The sequence below is a fragment of the Bombus bifarius genome, unplaced genomic scaffold (genome assembly GCF_011952205.1).
Source record: "Bombus bifarius isolate JDL3187 unplaced genomic scaffold, Bbif_JDL3187 scf7180000007966, whole genome shotgun sequence".
Taxonomy (NCBI): Eukaryota; Metazoa; Arthropoda; class Insecta; order Hymenoptera; family Apidae; genus Bombus; species Bombus bifarius.
Window position 1 is genome coordinate 2,868,537 of NW_022884352.1, and position 21,903 is coordinate 2,890,439.

General features: G+C 46.4%; 2 protein-coding genes across 3 annotated transcripts; one reads left to right on the forward strand and one right to left on the reverse strand.

Annotated features, from left to right (window-relative positions):
• Positions 1-1,546: 1,546 nt before the first annotated feature.
• On the reverse strand, positions 1,547-12,560 carry LOC117209842 (transcription factor Sox-10-like). 2 transcript variants are annotated; one of them, XM_033452382.1, is made up of 5 exons: positions 10,709-12,560; positions 7,473-7,601; positions 4,544-4,877; positions 4,147-4,454; positions 1,547-3,735 (listed from the first exon to the last, which is right to left on the reverse strand). In XM_033452382.1, exons 1-5 carry the CDS (start codon positions 10,945-10,947, stop codon positions 3,468-3,470), a joined length of 1,278 nt encoding a protein of 425 aa, XP_033308273.1. In that variant the 5' UTR covers positions 10,948-12,560; the 3' UTR covers positions 1,547-3,467. The 2 variants fall into 2 exon arrangements, with proteins under 2 accessions (XP_033308273.1, XP_033308200.1); XM_033452309.1 differs by having other exon boundaries at positions 7,473-7,619; positions 10,709-12,558.
• Positions 12,561-16,569: 4,009 nt separating this feature from the next.
• Positions 16,570-21,870, forward strand: LOC117209966 (transcription factor SOX-10-like). The gene is made up of 4 exons (XM_033452498.1): positions 16,570-17,178; positions 20,000-20,177; positions 20,261-20,348; positions 20,431-21,870. The coding sequence occupies exons 1-4, from the start codon at positions 17,046-17,048 to the stop codon at positions 21,067-21,069; spliced, it is 1,038 nt and encodes a 345-aa protein (XP_033308389.1). The 5' UTR covers positions 16,570-17,045; the 3' UTR covers positions 21,070-21,870.
• Positions 21,871-21,903: the final 33 nt, after the last annotated feature.

Here is a 21,903-nt window from a genome sequence, read left to right on the forward strand (position 1 = left end):
ACGGTGAAAAAAATTCACCGTCACCCAACGCGATATCTCTACGTCGACGATCGATGTCGAACACGATGCAAATGTAAATACGGCGTATGATGGAGACGCGGTTCTTTCTAGACCGTGGATCGTTATACATTTACGGTAGATTTAAATGTGTAGGATGCAAAGATGCGTAAGTGGCAAATGAAAATGACGAAGACGCGTCTTCTCGCGTCGAAAATTCACATAGTTTAGCGGCCAAAGAATACAGAGTCACCTTGGATGTCGAAGGCAGCTGACGATCTCCTTCGTCTCTGTTTGCGCGAATAAAAATCAGAAATATCGGAAGAATGATTTTTGTCTTCCTACCAGTTCGGATATGGGCGGCTCTATCGTGTAACAAAAGTATCAAGCTTTCGGTCGAATCGTGGGTATTTAAATACTTATAAACGGCAGCGTATGTAGAAGAGGAAACGTCGATTCGAAGGCGCCTCGGGCCGAAAAACGGTGAAGCGTCACGCGTTGGACGAAAAACATACGAGGGCCTTCCAGCCGTTTAATCTCGAGACGCGGGTAAGTGGCGTAAAAGTCGCGACACGACTATTCCCACGTTCGCTCGTTGGACGGATATTCGTTCCGCGATAAGGCCTGTTTGCTCTTGGAAACTTAGAACGGTCCATTCGCGGTTCTTCTATTTCCCTCGTCCCCTAACCCCGTTCAACGAACCGCTCAAATATTTGGCTTTTTTCGCTTGTTTTATATCGTGGTTTATAACGCGCGACCAGCGAAAACCAACCCGGTTGATTCGACCGATTTCATTTGGCTCGGCGAGATTTGCAAGGAAAACGGATTGCGCTATATAATTGCCGTCGTATTGCACCAAAGTGCAACCTCTTTTAGCTGCGATAACTAAATGATCTGCTACATCACGCGCTTTTTATACGACAAAGAAAATGTAAATTAAAGGGCCTGCTGCCGCAAAGAGCTCCGCTTTCAGATTAACAGAGATCAACTGGAAATTCGTCAAAATCAAATCAATTTTTTCAACGCGAGTTTGTATTTTTTTCCAAAAAAACGTTGTTTTCCGTATTTCGCCGAGTATTTCAGGACATTTTTAGGTCTTTTTCGCGTCAAGTGCGAATATAGACTCAACCTGGACAAGAAATTCCAAGGATCCGCCAAATATTCCTTTCTCGTTGTTTCTTCCACCGAGATTCTCCTCGATTTGATGCAATTTAAAGAATTTCAAGTATTCGTAACACTGTGATAGACGGTAGCTTGGTCCTTAGCGCGTCTAGCTCAGTTTTCCTCTATGTTTCATTTCATTCGTATCTGGCGTCATTTCGTCAGAACTTCCGAGGCCTTTTTAATCGTCGATAAAAGCGAGTTGGCAAATAAAAACTTTATTCGATGCGTCTTATTCGATTTCATTAATCTGTCGCGTAACGACGTTCACGTTTCTACCACCGTGTTATCCTTTGGTCTTATCTGCAAGCCAGGCAGAAAAATCTCGACGATAGCCTGGCGAAAAGGAAGGGTTAACGATCAATCGTTATCTCTCAACTCGTAACAGTTTCTTTTTTTCTTTTCTTTATTCCGACAAACCTTAGAATATACCGTCGTACTTATAAATTAACTTTTCGAACGCTCGCGCGTCAAATGTTTCTACACGCTCTACGCTTTTCGCGCTTCTTATAGGCGGCGCGATAAATACATATGTATGTCTAACGATAAATGTAAGTACAAAAGCACGGCTATCGGGGTAGCATAACGAATACGGCGTTAATACCTGCGTTAATTACCGCGACGATCGCGTGCTTCGATTCTTGTCTCGTCGATCATCGCTCGACACGAACCCATCGAACTTGCAACTTTTCCCTCTTCTCGATTCATCGTCGGTTAAAATGTCTTATCTAGCTTTTTTTTCATTTTTCAACGTACGTTAATGTGCTCGAAATTCTCTTAAAACGTATCTTTTATCTTTTACGTAAGGTTACGAAACCCTGTGTCTCTTCCAGAGATATAGAAACAGTCTGATTTATGCGCCCTAATTGCTTGTCAAATAATTTTATTCGTTTATAACGCTTTGCTTGTATTATTATATCATTGTTTATAACGTTTAAGACGTTTTATCGTAAACAGTATGCGCATCCCTGTTCGCAAGGATTCGACCACCTGGTAATTTCGTATCGATTAATCTAAATGTACCAATGTGCGGGACTATATTGAGCGTATGTCACTGCTACTACGTCTTTGCCACTATCTGAAGCGTTTAATTAATTGCTACGTTAATAGTACATTATCTCTTTGTATACTTACGTATAATAATTACAGACTGTTACGAAACAATGCCTAGGTATTTTAAATCGAACGAAAAGAAGCAAACATCGCGGAAATAACAAGATTTCGATTTTCTTCGCTTTCAAAATGATAGATAGGACATTTTAACCAAGTGTTCCTTTCTCGAGAAATCCAACGGCTCTGCCTGACGCATCTTCGAACTCGAAATTCGCAGAGAGGACGTCCACGTGGACGTGGTACAGCCATGTCGCGTGACTTTGGCGATCCAACTACGACCGATCGAATTTCGCAGGTTTATTTGAAGAGCGTGGCAGCTTCGATACGCAACCGAATCGCGCTCGCCAGCGCAGCGGCCGGTTTACACTTCGAGCCTTATATATTATTATTATATTTAGATCGCGCGGCAGGCCACCGTATCGAGCGAGCTGTTTGTTTAGCCTGAAATTCTGCGCTTTGGAATGGCCGACTGTCATGGAATGATGTCATGGAGTAAGATCGTGGCTGTGCGCGCCGTAACATCTCTATGTCCTCCAAACGTCCAACGATCGCGAAACGTGTTCAACTCGAAACGCGGAAACTTCTAATTAATTGGACTTCGCGCGATCCAGTTTCCGCTCTCGAGCTAACGCAACACGCGCGCACACCCATACAAACACACTACACTACATCGTAATGATAACATCGTTTAAACATTTTCAATTCTTATATGTCGTGGTTAACTCTTGTCATGATTGAAATTTCACCTGCCCACACATACCTATTATCACAAAATACTATCAATTTGTAACCGCTGCAAACGATAACTTCTCTACTTTTCGCGTGATATTCAATAACGATAGAACATTCGATTACGTTTATTTGACTTGGTCGATTTTTAGAACGTGAAAAGAACGTGTCGAAATTTAAACGATTGATTGAAATTGTTCCTGTGATTTTATAATTATAGGACGCAGTGTACGCGTACGCACATAGGTACGCACCATACGCATACGGCAAACACACTCGTGCACATACACACACACATACAGACACGCTTGGAAAAGTCAGCAATAAAATATGTAACCTTGAGAAAACTTAATAATGTAGTTAGTTCGTAAATGGGGACACGATTTACCATTTAGGTTTCCAAAGAATAATCTCCGGAAAAACGTCGATTGGGCGATGACGTGCGTATCGCGCTGTTCTCTTTGTTCCTACATGTAATGGGGCCAAGTTTCGATACCAGGTACGTAACGTTGGTATTGCGCGTAGGACGTAGACACGTGCGGATGGCTCATCTGCGTAGTCGTGTGCGAATAGTGTGGATTATGGGAAGAGGATATGTACTGCATAGGGGGAAGTGGTGGCTGAAGCTCGTGGTATCTGACAATGTCCGCCTGCGCTCTGTCTTCCCAAGACGTCTCGGCGATCGGTTGCTCCGAGCAGTGTCGCTTGTTCGGTCTCTCGATCTCCTCCTCGTATCTGAAAAACGTTATATTTCAGCGACTCGAAATTTTCGAACAAAACCCCATGCATACAAGCGAGTTCTGCCACGAGAACGACACTGGGCTGTCCGTATCGCGTTATAAATACACTCGAGATTTATTTCCAAGATATTTAACACAGATTATGCACACGTTAAAATTATTGTTCCAACTGGATTATAACGTAGATGCAAATTAAAATTAATCGTTTAGCCTAAATCATAAACCGGCGCTTTTCAAAAAAAAAGAGGAATTCCTATTAACTTTCACCGTGCGCGATTTAAGATAGAAATTCCTAGATAAAAAAACTCGTAAAGTGTAAGCTATCTGTACTTTTTGTAGCAACCGTGCTGGCTCGAGAGAAAACATGGCCTCGTCTACGTCAGGACCAAACGCAAGAAACAATTACCTGTTGAATATCCATTGAGAGGAGGTGGTCGTTGGTGCGGCTACGTGTACCGCCGGCACCTGAGGCCGAAGGTACTGGTCCAGCTCGTTGCTCTCGACTTCGCATTCTTGAAGGTTCAATGGAAGGTTCAAACCGACGCCGCCCAGAGACCCAAGACCGTTCAATTGACCCTCCTCGATTGGTAAACCATCTCCAACTTCGATGTACCTGAAGTCGACTCCTGGTTGATGTTGATGCGGTGAATCGCTCGACGAACCAATCGCCAAGTCTTGCTGATACATCGTACTATTTGGCTGCGGCTGATTTCCCTGTGAACCAGATTTCCTTCCGTTTTAGTTTCCATCGGTTCTTCTCAAAAGTACAGGCTCGCGTATCTCTCCGTTTCAAACGTCCTTACCTGATTCGCGTAATGTTGTCCGCGCGGGGTAGTGGGAGGGGTCGGGGGTGACAATCCTTGATTAGGGGTAGTCGGAGGAGAAGAACTAACTCCGCTCTGAGGCGAGTTCGGTCCCTGTGTGCCCCTAGGACTCGCGTCCTCTTGCTTCAACGACCTGGACACGTTGAAGGTCACGTTGCTTTGGTTCCTCGACGGCGATCCTTCTCGACCCGACGGCCCGTTTTGCTTTCGACGACGAGGTTGGTACTTGTAGTCCGGATGCTCGCGCTTGTGAATCACGCGGAGACGATCGGCTTCCTCGATAAAAGGTTTCTTGTCGCTGTCGGACAGCAACCTGCGATCAAACGACCAGAAACCAAGAGATCAGACGAAATTGGCGCGATCTTGCGACGTTTTGTGTCATCGACGGTCGTCGATCAAGGTTCACACGCGCGCACCCGCTTCTTCTTCGCGTATATGCGGCGCAGAAGAGGCTGGAACGAGAGCATTTCTATCACCATACGCGATACACTCGAGGAGTCGAAATGGGAGGTCTGGTTAGTGTTTCTCGCCGCGTAGAGTCTTAAAGGGCGCAGTTCACGCACACGCGTACATCGAGTATATACGGGAACTCGAGCGATTCTCGTTCGACTGCATCGCAACTCGAATCTCGTCTCGTCTCATCCAGCTCCGTCCCGTCTTGTCGTGTTAGTCTTTAATTTCTCGTGTTTATGTTCCCACTGGGCTCGTAAAGCCCCAAGACTGATAAGCTTTTCCGGTCTCGGCTGCGAGATCTCGAGGATTCCAGCAACGATTCCACGCTTCTAGGCCCTTTGCTCTTCCCGCGTCGCGTTTCCTTTCTCTACCCCGTATCAAACTTGAAGGTGACCAGACGAAAGGGTAGGAAAGGAAATATCTACGCAAAGTCTCGGTACCCGGTCTTTTAACTTTGACCAGAAATTTCTAGACTACGAACCGCTTACGTTTAAGATTTTGTACGATTTGACAATTTCTCGAACAAAGCGTTATCACGTCGAGAATAAATCAATGGCGAACGACGAGTTAACTCGTCTTCCTCGGGTACACGCGCAGGTTAACGCGCGCGAGTCGTCACTGGGAAAGAGAGAGAAGAGACTCTCCATCTGGTCAACGGACTTTGCCTCGAGGTTTTTTTGTTTGGCAGGGCTTGACGATAGCGACTCGTCGCAGCCTCTCTTTTTCTTTGCCAGATGCAACGCAGGGTTAGCTAATTTGGATCTGTCTCTCTCCGCCACGCGATTATACGTTATCTGCGGTGCGTTATTCCGGTGTATCTGACACTGTACGTAAAAATCGCGATGAAAACGAGCCACGATAACGTCGTGGCGTCTATGGCTACGGCGATGATGGTGTTTGAGGTTCGAGGTATCGAGGGTGAAGCAAAACCGCGGCAAAATCGAGACGTTGCTTCCGTCAGATAAGATGCATTTACCTGTTCGTCACGGGTGTTATTTGCACGAAGCGTCGAGCGACGAAGGGGCAGGTTCGGAAAAATTCACCTGACGGGGACAAGGAGTTTATTGTGATTCTTGGGGGCCGTTTATCTGAGGCAGGAACCGGCCGGCAGCTGTTAGCACGCGCCAAGGATGAACCGAGCCTATCTGTTTTCGTTTTGTCGACAAACACCGTGTCTAATATTCGAACGCGATACCTTTCGAGCCGGAAGAAAAAGGACAAGATTTATTTCCGACGCCTACACCTGGTCCCTCGTAAATATCGACTACGTCGATAGTAGCCCGCAAGTCGTTTCTTTTTGCAAATAATCCGACGACGCCGACTAGAGCTGCTCGGCGCACATCGGCGACGCTCCACGCAAAACCACAGGATTCGAAAGGCACGTTATTCCTTCCTTACGTCGCGTCGTTGTCGGTAAATGCTGTTTTATTTGCACGAAAGATTTTTATAAAAGTCGAAATTTACAAACCGATCTTTGATTGTACCGTTATGAATTTCATCGTGAATTTCAACTTTCAGATTGATGACGTATCGATGGCTAGACTCTCTTCTTACGAGCTCAACAAATTGTAATTTATTTAATCGAGCAGCAACTAAAGTTCCGTTCCGAATAAACGAAGTTCCGCGGCAAAACTCCGATCGGTCGTGTTGTGCTCCTATTTTGACGTTAAGACAGAGATACGCGGGGGATATCTGTGATCGGAATCGCGATCGGGCGGCATTGTAAAATGATTCACCGCAGGGGTTCTGATCGATGTGGTCGGCGAGGTCCTGTGATCCTCGCTCGTGCGACCCACCAGGGCATCTCGTTAGTCTCGATCAGGAAATGGAATATCGTTCCCTTCTCGCGACTTTCACAACGTGCGGTATACCATTTTCTCTTCCGTCGCGTCGTCTATCGATCGATCGACCGAACAGTCGTTACGCGTCGCTTGTCATTTGGTACAACGATAGCTTGGCGATTTTCGTGGAAAATTGTATTCAGATGCATCGTATTTTGCTTTCGAGTAGCAGAACGCGTCATTATCTAAAAAGTCTAAAAGTTATCGACAAATTTGACGAAGACGTCGCTTTACTTTTCTCTTCCGTATCGCTTCCACGTGCTGTACTAAAAGCTAGACTAGAATAGAACAAGCCGTGACTCCGCCTTTAGCTCCGGTTTTGACAACGCTGACCCGTTTACAACGAGTTCGGGGTTCGCGCGGTTGTCAACCGGGAACGATCGTACCACGTGCAGCCTCGGCGCCACGTGGTAAGAATGTGTTCGGTATGCGTCCCGTAAAAAATGCTTGCTCGCCAAATCGCGGGTAAAAATAGAACGAGGCAACAAGTGGTCGCGTGGACTGTTGCTTCAACTCGCAAGTCGAGAAGTTGCCGAAGAAATCAGAATCGAAGTCTCGCTCGCGATCGACCAACCACCGGTCAATTCGATAAAAGTAGCATACTAAAGACTCACCGCCAAAGCTTGCCCAGTGTTTTGGACAGTTCCGCGTTGTGAAGCTGCGGGTACTGATCGGCGAGTATTCTCCTTGCAGCTTGAGCCCACACCATAAACGCGTTCATAGGTCTCTTCACGTGGGCCGCTCTTTTATCACCAGAACCCCTGCAATTCGAGGACATTATCTTCATTGGAAACAATTGTTTTCTTCGAATACAGCGCGTACGCGGAAACTGGAGATCGTTTAAAAATGCCCATTACCAATTTCAAGGAAATTTTCAAGTTATTAACTATCGAATATTCGTGGCGTGAAAGGATTTATGTAGCGAGAAGCGAAACGTTTGGATGGAAGATAGAAATAGAGATCGAGGAGGCTGCTGCGATAAGGAAGCAGCTTCGTCTTCTAGTAATTTGATTGGAATTGTTGGTCGACTATAATATTCGTAGCAATAAACTTCTGCACTTTTATATATGAATTATATTTCATGCGATATCACGTGGCAGCTACAGCGGCTATAAAAGGTATTTGCACATACCCTTGTTTTATTATTATCAGGTAATTGTCAGGTCTACGTTTCAGTTTCAGTATATGGGATTTTTGTAGCCGTATAAAGTACTATCGATGCAAAATTTAATATAAATTCTTGGATCAAATTAATTCGTACGAAAGTGCTATAGTACCGTGTCAATACGCGTTTCACAGCCGCTGTATGCCTTTCTTTTCCTCCCAATAAATGCGACTTAAATATTTCAGCTGTCTCTTTATTGCCGCAATCCGTTCGATTTCGGAGAATACATGGATCTGGTAACAGTCGTTGCAAGAGAATAACCAAAGGCTAGTCATATCGCGACGTATCCTCGTGCATAGAAAATGTTCAGTCGAACTATCTTCGAGTCATCCTGCGAATCGTTCGGAAAGCAGGTTGCCGATTCGAAGAAAACCTTCCAGCTACGAAGTACCGAATATCAGTGACAAGAAGGAATTACAGTGACGAGGGGCGGAAGGTTCGAGGGATAGAAATTCTGGAAAACGCATCGATCCGGGGACACTGGTTGCGAGAAAATAACAAGAGGTCGGTGGTATCGCGACGTATCCTCGTGCTCGTGTATCGAGAGTTTTCTACCAAGCTACCCCTGGGTCATCCTGCGGAACGCGGCACGCTTAAAACCGGCCTTAAAATAACACCGGCGCTGCCAACGGGTGACGAGCAGGAATGGACGTATCCCTTTCTTTCCTAGAAGATGACTTCATAAAACCGTTGCCTCGTCCAGCCAGGGATCGACTGACGTGACTGACGTGATTGCCGTACAAGCCCTTCTCGTGCTGTTTTCTTTCTGGGATTAATCGAGCCTCGTTCGAGGACCTTACGCGAACCAAAACCCCAGACGTCGACCGGCTAGGAACCGAAGGAAACGCGCTTCACCGAGATACGCGTACGGACGACCTGTCGGCAACGGGATGCTGTCCCTGCTGCCGAAGGTGGAGAGACTTTTAAAAAGCACAGCCGCGACCGTTTCGAAAGACTCTGTGTGTCACGGAGAAAGAGAAACGTTCGACAAGGAAAGAGAAAGAGATAGAGAGCGAATATTGGAAGGAAGCAGCCGAGAAAGAATTTGAGAAAAGAGGCTCGTATATATTTCGGCCTCTTTGAAATAAGAGGGGCGTTAAATCCGTGAGCAAACCCGAGGAGCCGTTGGTAATTAGCGCGGGTCCACTAACAAGGGTTTTCACAGCAATCGCGAGTCACTTCGCTGTACGCGGTTTACCTAGATACGCAAAAAATCTTCGAGTCTTTGCACCTCGTTTACGCGGTTTCGCGGAGTACTAGCTGACGTGCGTAGGCGTGGCACCGACTACGCAGCAGCTACACCCTTTTTTCGTTTCTACGACTTTTCGTTCACCGAGTTACGTTCCTCGTTACGCGATTTCGTGAAAGGAAATTTCGCGTTTCAATGTCGAAAAGTTAGTCGCATTTCATTGGAACGATAAAGTTTCGTTAGACGGCAAGTCGCAAGATAAGGAATAGAGAGATGTTTGTGCCTCTTTCTTTTCCACGATGTTCCGTTCTCCGTTACGCGATATCGCCAAAAGAAATTCGCGTTCTAACGTGAAAATGCTAGTCGCGATTCGGACTTTGAAAGATAGACGAGCTCTAGGTAAACGATAAGTTGCAGGATAGGGGAAAGAGAAAGAGCAACGTGGAGGAATTACAGGGTCGTATGGGGCGAGAGGAGGAAACGCGCGATAGTTCGACTGCATTCTCATGGATTTCATGGGAATTAAAACTAGTCGATTTTATCGGGCCCTATCGTCGGGAATAAACATCGTACCCCCTTTAGCTACCCCGAGATAACCCTGTATAATTGAGGGTTAGCGCGATAAGCCGTCGCGCATAGCGATACACGCTCGGAGATTTCAACCGTAGCTAGGAAATTTTCCGTGAGTTAACTGTACACCTATGCTCGTTCCGTAACAGAATTTTGGAAAAACGTTTCGACGAAGATTCGCGGCTACGTTTAAACGGCATTTGCATCGCAGAATAACGAATCTTCGCGTTGCCATCGAAGAAAGATTGCGTCATCCCTTCGCGATCCGCGTTTCGATTTTATCGAATCGTAACGATCGTCGGTATGGCGCAACGAGCCGACCATTAATTCGTCGTCCCCTCCTTCGATACGCGAAACGAAAAAACGCCGTTTCTCGTATCGCTTCTCTCATCCTTTGCGGGCTCTCCTCCGCGCTTCTCACAAATCACGATCGACGCGCTGCGACGGACAGAAACAGAGAGGAAAGACAGAGGCAACGAGATCGGGCATTAATTAGCTAATTTGCGTTAATTGGCAGCCGAGGACACATTTCCACGAGCCGTTTCCCAAGCCGAGGAAACCAGTGCGTCATAATTAAGTTAGCGTTACGTATTTTTAAAGCTTGGACCGCGCGCGTTTACACCCTCCCTCTCTCTCTCTCTCTCTCTCCCTCCCTCCCTCCCTGCCTTTCCATCGTTTTACTCTTTCTTTCCGCTGCGCGTTAAAATCTTGGCGTTAAAACGCGTCTTCGCGAACGCTAACGACGCTTGACTAAATATCGCTGCGAAATGCAGGAGAAGAAGCTTTCGCGTTTTTTACGTGACAGTAGAGATAACGCAAAACTCTGTCGGGTACTTAGTTAGCGCGGGTAAAGCTCGTCGCTTCGGAAATTGCGTATCGACTATAGAGACAAGTGTTATGTGGAAAGCGTCGAACGTAAAACTCACTTGGTAGCGACAGGTACCAGGGTCCAATCGTATCCCTGAAGAACTTTGGTAACCGCTGCGCTGATTCTTTCGCCTCCATTCGCGGCAACCGTAGCAGCGACAGCCGACGCTTTTCCATTATTGTTGTTACCGTTGCTTCCATTGCTATTAGTCGCGATAGGGCTGTTAGAGTTGACGGAATTAGCAGCAGCGCCGCTCGACGAAATCGAACCGGATGCCTCGCCCATGATATCGTTCATCTTCTCTCAATTTTGTTCGGTCGCGAAAGCAAGGAGAGAAACGATGGCGCGTCCGACGAATCCACGGATTTATCGCGCGCTACGAGCGTTCATCGTTCGAAGGAGAACGTGCACGTTACCCAGCGACGGTTCATCGATTAATTGCAATTACCATTTTATCGTAGCGGTAACACGTCACTTCCGTTTCTCGCGCTTCTGTTCCAGCTGCGTCGGTGATTTCTCTTCTTTTCTGTTCGGCTCGTTCCCTCCGACGCGAGATGGCCTGGTATCGGAGCGCGGCGCGCACGTTTGTCACGTTTAATTAATTTTGCACTCGATTACGAACCGAGCAAACGCAACGAGTATGCATGCCAAGCCGTCGGCAACTCGCCGAGGTCTCGGCCTATCTTCCAACGACTTTTTTCTCGTCGTGACTCGAGCCACGGCAATTCTAATCTCTTCTTCTTCTTCTTCTTCTTTGTGTATCGGCCCGTTTTACTCTTTTTTTCCTTCTGCCTCCACTATCGGCTACACTCTCTCCTTCTCTCTTCAACTGTAAACGATCGACGTTCCAGAACACACGAGCCAAAGCTGAATGCTGCGTATTCCACGGTTTCTCGGCCTCGATCCTACGCCGTCACTTCTCGGAACTTCTTCTATCGCCGAAATACTTCCGATAGCCTCGCTTCTCGCGATCGACGCTCGCTTCCGATTCCGTAAGATCCTACTGTTCGCCAGCTACCACCGCCGATTCACGTTTCCACGATCTTAATGGCACAGGGATCTTTAAACGCCACCACGAAGACTTCTCGAGTTGTCGTGCACGAAATTCACTATATACATTCGATGCATAGATCGTCACAGGTTGTAGGCGAAAATTCGCCGAGACTCGCGATTCTTCCACTCGGTGTCGAACCTGTTGGAAGATTTTCGTGGTAGTTGCGAGCACGGGCAAGCGGCCGACACTCCTGTCACTTCGTCTCGCGCGACAGAGTCGACAAAAGTAATCACTCTCGATGGAGGCACGAATGGTATGTGGCGCGTGTCAGGATCGCGCGGCGACCATAAACATCGCGCTCGTCTTTCGGTACTCGAAGGAAAACGAAACGAAGTACGCAAGAACGAAAAGCCTGAGTGTGGGTCGAGGATTTCTAGTTGCTTGCGCGATCGACGCTCGAGTGAGGTGGTTGAATCGCCTCAGGGCACTTTCCACCGATCGCTTCAGCAGCGGCTGCTAGTTGGGGGCGGAGCGACGGGCCGAGGAGCTGCTAACACTTGTTGCTTTACGATCGTGCCCACCGATGAAGCCCGAGACGAGGGGAAAGGGACCCTCGATGGTTTGCCCGACGGTCGACGGACGACCGACGATGGACGACGGACCGACGGAGGAGAGATCTCCTCTCGATTCAACTTTTAATACCAGATCGTTACCTTTCGCTGTGCAAAGCTGCTTTTCTTACCTGGAATATCCTTTTCCGGAATATCTTTTTCATTTCTAAGATATAGCACATAAGAGACAAAAGTATTCGTACGCTTCTGACTTATCGTAAGTGTAGAACAGATGTACGCAAGATCTCGCAGAAAAGTGAAATCTACGCCGATACCTTTGTTCGTCGCTATAAATTTCAGCAGATACGTATATCGGAAAAGTCTAGTAGGTTTAACATTATTCAGTACTTTATCCTGTAAGACGATCGATCGATTAAATCTTGTCGGAAGATTCTCTTTGGAATATTTATCGGTAAGCCATTTAGTTTGCGCAACTTCGAAGATCGTACATGTGACTCGTCATAGGTAAATCTTATAGTTACATACGACGCTTAACTAGTAGATTTCTGTCTGTTTAGAATTGCTCCTGATGACATCTGTCATTACTTCACAACGAGACAGCGTGAGCTTTTTATTATTGTTATTTATTCACCTGTTATCGCCCGAGTCATCCTCCAACAAGAAATTGCCACGATGACGAGATGAGAGAGATGAGAAGGAAGACGAGCGAATAAAGTTGGGTCGGTTTTACTCTTTGCAGATATGAAATGTAATAACGCGTGGAAAGGTAGAAGATTCTTGAATAAAGGAATTATTTGGTCCCAGAGATCGACGATTCGAACGACGAGTTGAATCGTCCTGCCCGGTTAAAGACACGTTAAAAAGTCAACGATCTCGCTCACAGCATTTTACCCGACAAGGAAAATGCTTCGGTCCTTTGGAATCAAATTCGAACGTTCGATTCTCCGCCGACTGTCAGCCCCCCCAAAAATCCCTGTATCGTTTATTTCGGACTCGTCTCTCTCCTCGTGGACGAGAGCCTCTATGGCCACGATATCCTCCGGGAGTAGGACCAATCGGGTTCCTTCTCGTTCCACCTACTTCTCCGTTCCTTTCTCTGCTCCTCTCTCTTTCTCTCGTTACGTCCCTCTTCGTTCCTCCCACGCAAGCAAGCCGATTGGTCGGCCAGTTGTTGGCAATAACGACGTCACAAGGAGGAGCGTGCAATTTTCCTGGCGATGCACCAAATGCGATCTCGTCGATGGTCGCGCTCGACCACGGCCGCTCCGAAGAAACGCGTCGCCTTTACCAGTCGTCACGTCGTCGACCGGCCACGATGCTCTCGTCGCGCGACCAAAGAGTTTCCTCGACCGGGCGAGATCCCCCCTCGAATAGAAGCAAAAGGTTCGGAGCAAGGAAATCGAACTCGGAACCCACCGACGCGTCGCGCGACCAGCTTACGCGGTACACGATGACATCGTGCCGGCTCGATGACGCTGCAGAATGTAACGTAGCTCGTGTCACCGTTGGGGGTCCGAGAGTTGCGGTGCTCGCCACCCGGGGGGCTACATGTGTCGGGTACCCATCGTCTCCTGCGGCCCCCTCTTCCAGGGGACCGCGTATCCTTTCAAGTGTCCGACACAACTCCGATACAGGACCCCCGGGAATCGGTGAAATCATTATTTTATATCTGCCACGCTTTTCGATCTCTCTCTCTCTTTCTCTCTCTCTCTCTCTCTCTCTCCCTCTCTTTCTATCCCACTCCAATTCTTTATTCTTTCAATCCAGTCTAAGTCGTCACGTTTCGACACATTATCAATATCATCTGATATTGGTATTTATATCTTACCTAATCTCAGTGTCCTGATAGATATATATGACGAGTTTCCGAATGCAATGCCGATTGTTACACCGAGAAGTTTGTCGCTCAAAATTCCTTGCAAGATCCGTCCGATTTTCTCATTTGCCAAAGTGTTGAAACACTATGAAACGCGCGATCGTAAGTTTGCCTCTGAGCGAAAGTCGAATAACTGAAATGATAAACGTTGGTTTATGGTCGCATGGGAAAGGGGCAAAAGGAATAGGAAAGAGTCCTTGTTCGTCGAAATCGTAGCGCGTGTTTCCCTGAACGGCCCTGAAACGAATTCTCCTTCGCGTACACCGAGAGAGAACGAAAGCACATATTGACGCCACGTGCGCTTCGGGATGTTTATCCCAGGAAGAGCAAAATTCCGGCTTGCTGAAATCAATATTATTGTTCGCGGTTGGCTAAATTTGAATCGCGATTCGGTTGCAGCGCGTAATGCCGCGCGTGCACCAGAGATCGAGAACGTACGATTGGTGCGACGAACGATTGGTAAGCAACGATGCTCCAGGACGGAACGAACAAACTCGTTTCCGTGCGAAAACAGGCCGACCCGACTTTCTTTCGCGAACGAGACTCGTACTCTTCATCAAAAGGATATTATAACTAGATCGTAAAATCAAACAGTGGTTAGAGTTTACGATTCTCGATGATCGATAAAAATGAAAAGTATCGGGCATCTTGCGCCTCGCACAGAGCTGTACGTAGTCAATTCGTCGAATGTCAATTCTTAAATAAAATAATACAAGCGTCTTTATACCTAACGCATAGATTCAACATAGACGCGCGCTATTGAAATCAAAATGGTTGCAACGAACTTGCATTTTCTTTGCAAACGTGTCAATGGTCGAACACTGTATCGGCGAATTTTAATATTTCTGCTTGACGCGCTAGAGTTTTCGGAACACCATCTCGTTCGTCCAAGTTTCTCATTACAGACCCTACGCACTGGATCTGTATACCAGCGGACAACTACGGCATTGAAACAAATTCTTTGTACGCGGTAAACGTATTCAAAGCCGAAGTATATACGGTGGTCGCGAAAGGCAGGTGGTTAGAAAACGTATATAAAAGCGTTCGATGTAATAGAGAATTATCGAAATAAAGCGACGAAGGCGGAATGCGTACGATTATAGACGTGGCCAGATCGATCGATCAGGCTAGTTAGCGCGGCTTCGTTCTACGATCTCGCTATATTCTTTCCCTTCGGGACTACGTGTTGCGTAAAAAGAGAAACAAAAATTGCGCAGCTCGTTCGTTAGGCGGCAGCAGAGCGCGCGTTTCCCTCGCGATAGACTCGCGTCGACATTGGGATAAAAACCGTAGCAATCCGTAATCCGCCCAAGTGTCTCGAGCATTTCCGAGGGTCTGAGTGCGCGTTTACGCACCACCAGCAAGTTAATCCTGCAAAGTGCGAGCAAGATGCCTCCTTTGATCTCGCACAAAAGCCGCTACACGGCATTGACCGTGGTTTATATATGCTCATGTATGGGCCACTGTCTTTGCTAGCTCACTCATTCATTAAATTCGTTGTATAATTAGGCTCGCCAGAAAGATGCAGACTGTCAACCGATGATTCCTGTGCACCAGCGCAACGAAAAGAAGAAGCTTCAACTCGCTCCTGAATTTATGCCCTCGCATTCTCCCTGTTCCACTATTTCTCCTCCCGATGATCCTTCTTTTTCCCGATGTGACTCGCGAGAACGTAAAGTCACGTTCGCAGTGATCTAATTATATGGCTCGCGGGGAACTGCTAACTCAGTCACGGGACAAGGAAATTTGCAAATGCGATTATTTTCATCTAGAGAGAGAGAGAGAGAGAGAGAGAGAGAGAGAAAGAGAGAGAAAGAGAGAGGTCTATTTGTTCGCATGACGATCGAATTTGTTCGAAATTGATCGACTTTGTTGCAGAAGAAGAATCGCAGCGGAAAGCCGATGCGACTAGGTTTTCACGAGCGTTACGATAAACGGGAAAAAGTTCTAATTCGGTCGAACAACGAGGCGCTACGAAAAGCGTGGCATTCGAAAACGAAGCGAATCATAGCGAATGATTTTCGAAGACAGGATGGACACACGAAGGATCCGAGAGAAGTCGAGGAGCCGAGTCGAGAAGAAGAACAGAAAAGGAACAAGATCCTAGATATCCCCCACCAGATGCAGAGGTGGTCCACGGAACCGCCTCCGCGATCTACCATCCAACGTTTGGTGCGTGTGCCAGACGTGTGCTCATCGTTTCTGCCTCTTTCGTACGGACCAACCTGTGTGGTGCTCGCTCCCTGAATGAACCTTCACATCCTCGTCGATCCGTGTTCGTCTTTCTTCTCTAGTCAGCCAGTCAGTCAGTTAGCTATCGGAGTTTCCTTGAACCGTCGCGGGTGCTATTTTCTATGCCATTTTTTTTTTTTTTTTATTTTATAATCGACGCGATCGGATTACGACGATTAGAAACACGTCTTAAAGAATTCGAATTCGATACAGAGATCGTTGTTACACGGATGACGAGTAATCAGCGGTCGGAGTGCGAACCAAGGAAAAGAATAAATCGAGTCGCGAACGTACCAAAACCCGTAAACGATATTTATCGTGCGAGATAAGAAGAAGGGCCGGTCGCTGAGAGAGTGGCGGAAATCGATGCGACGCCGATATACGGACTACCAGGAGGGACAAGGGTCGGTTTATGATAAATCACGGCACGATAACCTCGGATTAATTACTCGGTTCTTTTCTTCGTTTTCCTCGGTTCTTTACGATGCGCCTCTCGACGACGCGTTTTACGTGAAGAAAGAACAGTGTGCGCAGGATAGAGCGGCAGGCGGGCCGATAAGTTCGACGTTTCGGTGAAAGTCGTTGCTCGCGGTCGAACGCGACTGGTCGTGCTATCTACAAAAAGAAAAAGAAAAAGGACGTTCGTTCGACAAGGAAGAAGATCGTCCGTGTTACGAATGTGAATATCTACGATAAGTAATTGGAAATAACATTGAGGAAGATGGAAGCCCACCAAGGTGGCGGTTTATCGTCTGCTGCGACAGAAACGGAAGCTGGACCGTCGAGCAGCGAACGATGCGGCAACGAGCAATGCACCAGCACTCTGGACGATGCAGTGGGCAAGCTACTTCAAGGTTCGCTTCTCTCGTTTTGAAAGATTCGACGATTCTTTATTAGAGTTAAGAATGTTCCACGTTTACTCGTTTCTTGCTTCTCTTTCCTCTGCTCGCCTTTCTACGTCTACGTAATCTGAAAAATAGCAGCGGATACCGTCGGAGTCGATACAGGTCGGGCGAAGCTAGTTTTGGAAATATCAAGCGTAGAGCGGGAATTTGTCTTTTTCGGTTGTCGACCGTGTCGTACAGGGTTGCGAGTATCTCGAACGGGTCTCGCGTCTAAGGACACTTTAATTGGCGATGAAACTCGGCTCCTCAGATTTATCCCCGTGATACCGTAGCCGGATGGAGGGAAAATATGGGCGAGCATGATGGAAGAGGTAGGAAAGAAGGAGGAGCGACACGGAGAACCGAGGATCGAGGAGCGCGAAAAGACGATTTCGAGGAAGATTCGAGCGGCAGGTGCTGCGAACAGAGCGAAACCGCTGAACGTTTGCCACCGACACTAATTATGTTAGTACGAAATTAAATCTGAGACATCGACTCGAAAGGGTACCTCAGACAGAACACGGGAGAAGGTGGGGACCAAGAAGAGCGGTAGTAATGGGTGCCTGACGTGATTTACGAGGCGTCTCGTTGGAACTCCGCGTTCCCCGAACGTGTTTCGAAGAGGCAGAAGACGCGTCTTCGGACGAGACACGTCGAATCCATCGTTCTCTAATCGTCCAACCGTTTCATTCGTCTTTAAATCATCGCGTAACCAACCCGAATAGAAGAAGTAGTTGCTCGATACAAGTTACTCGATACACCCTGTAATCGCAAAACGTTGCACGAAACGCTGCCGCATCGCCTTATATCAACCGCACAACGATATCTGTGCGAAATATCACGGAGGAAGCGATAAAATTGCAATTTGATCGATCGATCGATTCGCAACATGGGAAACCAAACGTTCTCGTCAATCACCGAAGGTGACGATGCGTTCAACGGTATCCTCACTTGTTAACGAGACTATCTTCGTGGTAATGGGAGCTGATTTGTACAGTAGTTAATGTAGCAAGAGTGGACGACAGGTCGGCATTGACAAGCAAGATACCAAAGCACACCGGTTCATTCAGCGGGCTACAATCCCTTATTATGAACCATATTCTCCGTCTCCCCTGCGGAGCCATTCATCCTTTGGAAAAGTACGAAAGTTCTCGGCCAATCTCCTCCTCTTTCGCTCGATTAATCAATTCCACTCCACTTGTAGCTTCCCTATCTCTACTATCTTTGCGTACTTCGAAAGCACGTGTTTCCCCTCTCAATCTCGAGAACGTTCAAACTAAACGCGCGATTTTCCTCGAAAACGTTCTCGACGACCATCGCCGATAAACGTTCGCTGTTGCTGCCGTTTCGTTGGGTGCGCTTCGAGGAACACACAGTCGAACACGCGCGATTAGAAACGAGACTCGTTCGTTCCCAAGTCGTGTATATTTTTCGCGCGAAACTTTTTCTATTCCCGTCGCTTTCTAGGGTGTAAGCCCTGCCGAATTTCCATGAAAATTGTCGTCCTGGTTGCTATCGGTGAAGACAGTAGCGAGAGGACCTCCAGCGAACGTTAAAGGAGCCGACAGAGAGACCGCATCGGTGAACCGTGTCCTTATGGTAATTAGCTACCACGAAATCTACGGCTCTTCACAGTTCGGATGCTCGTGGTGACGTTTCAACACGTGCATCTTCCTTCTCCTTAACCTTCCTTCCTATCTTCCTACTTCCTTCCCTCGTTAACGATCACCGATACACAGCGATTCGAAATAAATGTCTCGATGCTCGGCAGTCTTCTTTCTTTCTGACGGATCGAGTTGCACATATAATCGCTTACGACGATACATTTATAACAAGTTTTTATGAATATACGTTATACGTATGAAAGAAATCTGAATATGTACAGAATAAAATCCGCGGTCTAATAATAAGTCCGATTATTCTGTGCAAAGTTCAAGGTTGAATTTTAAGACGTTCAAGTTTAGACGACTCGAATGACTCTACTTCACTACAAATATCCGCAAATGTCCACTAACGATAAAGTACGTATACCGTTGATACAAAGAAAATGGCACGCGACCGATGAGACGATGAACGAAGCATGTTCGCGGAATATTCGATGTGTATCGGATATACGATGAGATTTCTTGGAATGGAAAACTCGAGGCGACCCAAATAACGTTTCTTTAGCCGGCGAATCGTTCGTAGGGGGATACCGAGAGGAAGTCGGTAATAATAATTAGTCTCTTAATGCGAACGAACGATCGATAGATAAAGACCACCACGTTCGGAACTTCTCGTTCGTTTGCAACTCGTAAAACTTTTCTGTCTGATGCTGCGTTCGTTCATGACTATGAATGATCGTTACGAGAAATATACGAAAGAAAAGAAGAATGGAAGAACGGGGAACACGCGCTAAAAGTATTAACGGTTTGGCCAACCAGAGATTAAGATTATTTCAAGGGAAACAGGTGTCGTTTTATCTCTCCCGTTCCTTTACGATTCAATTCCGCGCAAAGATAGGCTACGCAACTTCCGGCTACACAAATTCCCACTAAACACGGTGCCGTTTCCTCTTCTTCTTAACATTCGCCAAACGTTGCTCTTCTACCATTCGCGACATCAGAAAATTTGCCCTAGATCAGCGTTGTCGTTGTTCGGGTGTTTCAGACGTATGTTCGCAACATTCTTTCATAGCAAGTAAATATGCCGATATAACGGATGTAGCGAATAATGCTAATATCTATGGCCGCCGGTGTACGTGATATTCGTGATGAAAAATATTCCAAAGATCTATCTTCGTTTTTTCCAGGCTACGACTGGACCCTGCTTCCGGTCACTTCTCGCGCAGGAGGACGAAGAAGCGCTCACGTGAAACGTCCGATGAACGCGTTTATGGTTTGGGCTCAAGCGGCCAGACGCAGATTGGCGGATCAATATCCGCAGCTTCACAACGCCGAACTTTCGAAAACGTTAGGAAAACTGTGGAGGTATTTCGAGCTGACATTATCTATATACATTACCGTACGTCGTAGTGTCGCGAATCGAAGGTTAACTCTAGCGAATGTAACAGAATCCTAAGCGACGGTGAGAAACAACCGTTCATAGAGGAAGCTGAGAGACTGAGGAACGCGCACAAAAAGCAACATCCGCATTACAAGGTGACTGTCGACGATCGTTCTAACGACGATCGTTCCAGTTTAGTCCGCCGTCTAAAGTTAAATCGTAAAATGCCAATTACAGTATCAGCCGCGTCGACGGAAACCAAAATCGGAGGAACAAATGGGCATCGTGATGCATCGAGCTACTTTGTCCTCTCCAGGCACGTCTCTAGACTCTACCAACTCGTCCGACTGCACTTATCCTCGCCTATATCCAGATACCGGGATCAAAACGTACGACAGACCGACTTACCACGATAGCAAAACCAGCTACGATCTGTCGAGATCGGCTTGGTCCGCCGACACGAGCAAATACCCGGTCGATCATTCGATCGTAGAAAGCAAACCGTACGACGGTATCAGATACGAATCGAACGTAGCGGCGAAAAGCTACGTGGACGCCAAGTGCTACGAGACGGTCAAGTATCACGAGGTATCTACCGCTGCAAAATATCACGAGACGATTCCAAAGTATTCCGAGTTGCAAACGAAGCCTTACGATCTACCCAAATACCCGGAGAATCCCTTAAAATATCCCGCGGATGTTACCAGCCCGGGCAAATCATACGCGTGCGTACACAGCCAGTATTACTCCGCTCCAGAGGGATACACGATGCACGAGGAGAACGAATACCAAACGCAGGGAGTTTCGACCCATTCTTTCTATCCGTATATTTCCGCGTCTATGACGCAACCGCCTTATTACATGGGTCCTCGATAAATCGCTCTCGTGCGATGTGTTTTATTCAGGGACCGAAAATAACAGTTGTTTTCTATATTTTTACGGAAAATTTCCAAAAAAAAATGAATTTTTGCTTAAACAAAAAATTTTTAACAGACTAAATGATTTAAAATCGGTAATTTTTAGGTATTCTAGTTACGAATAACTATTATAAATGATTAACATTTTTTTTTTTTTTTGTTATCGATCATCATCATCGATGACGGAAATTATTTTAGATTACAGGTAATCGTTATGGACGATGAGAACATTTTTCGGTTATTGGTAACCATTACTGGTAACGCAGTTTGTTTTTTTATTACCGATAACCATTATCAATGACGGAACCTTCCTTTCTTAAGAATAACAAAATTTTAATCATTTATAATAATGATTAGTCCTGACCAAACTCATTTAGAATAAAATACGAATTCTTATACCATAACTTTCTCAATTTCGGTTACAACAATCATGGTCCCTGGTTTTATTCGTTCGCGTAATTCTGCGCCCGAGATGAGCGTGCGCGCCAGTGTGTGGGCATCGATAGTTTGTTAGACCGCTTAGTACTGTCTTTTCTTTCTTTGCTATTTATTTTTTTGGCAACAATGCGATGAAATAAACAAATAAATAAACGAACAAATATCTTGTCAGCATCTAGTTTGATGAAGAAATACGAGTTGCCTATATGTACAGTATAATTCACTCTCTATTATTTATTAGTAGACTGCGAATATTTATACCGATTCAAATTTTTATAAATACAACGAAGCAGATTCTAAACAGAGATTCTTTCGCCTACTAAGTATCCTATTCTCGATATTTTTGCATCTTCAA

Excerpts from the sequence above, each read along its gene's own strand:
- LOC117209842 (XM_033452309.1), bottom strand. The coding sequence starts at position 10,947 with ATGAACGATATCATGGGCGAGGCATCCGGTTCGATTTCGTCGAGCGGC. Across the intron at positions 4,878-7,472 it reads ACACTGGGCAAGCTTTGGCG|GTTGCTGTCCGACAGCGACA; the intron begins GTGAGTCTTTAG and ends GTTTGATCGCAG. Across the intron at positions 3,736-4,146 it reads TCTCAATGGATATTCAACAG|ATACGAGGAGGAGATCGAGA; the intron begins GTAATTGTTTCT and ends AACGTTTTTCAG.
- LOC117209966 (XM_033452498.1), top strand. The coding sequence starts at position 17,046 with ATGGAAGCCCACCAAGGTGGCGGTTTATCGTCTGCTGCGACAGAAACG. Across the intron at positions 17,179-19,999 it reads AGTGGGCAAGCTACTTCAAG|GCTACGACTGGACCCTGCTT; the intron begins GTTCGCTTCTCT and ends CGTTTTTTCCAG. Across the intron at positions 20,178-20,260 it reads ACGTTAGGAAAACTGTGGAG|AATCCTAAGCGACGGTGAGA; the intron begins GTATTTCGAGCT and ends CGAATGTAACAG.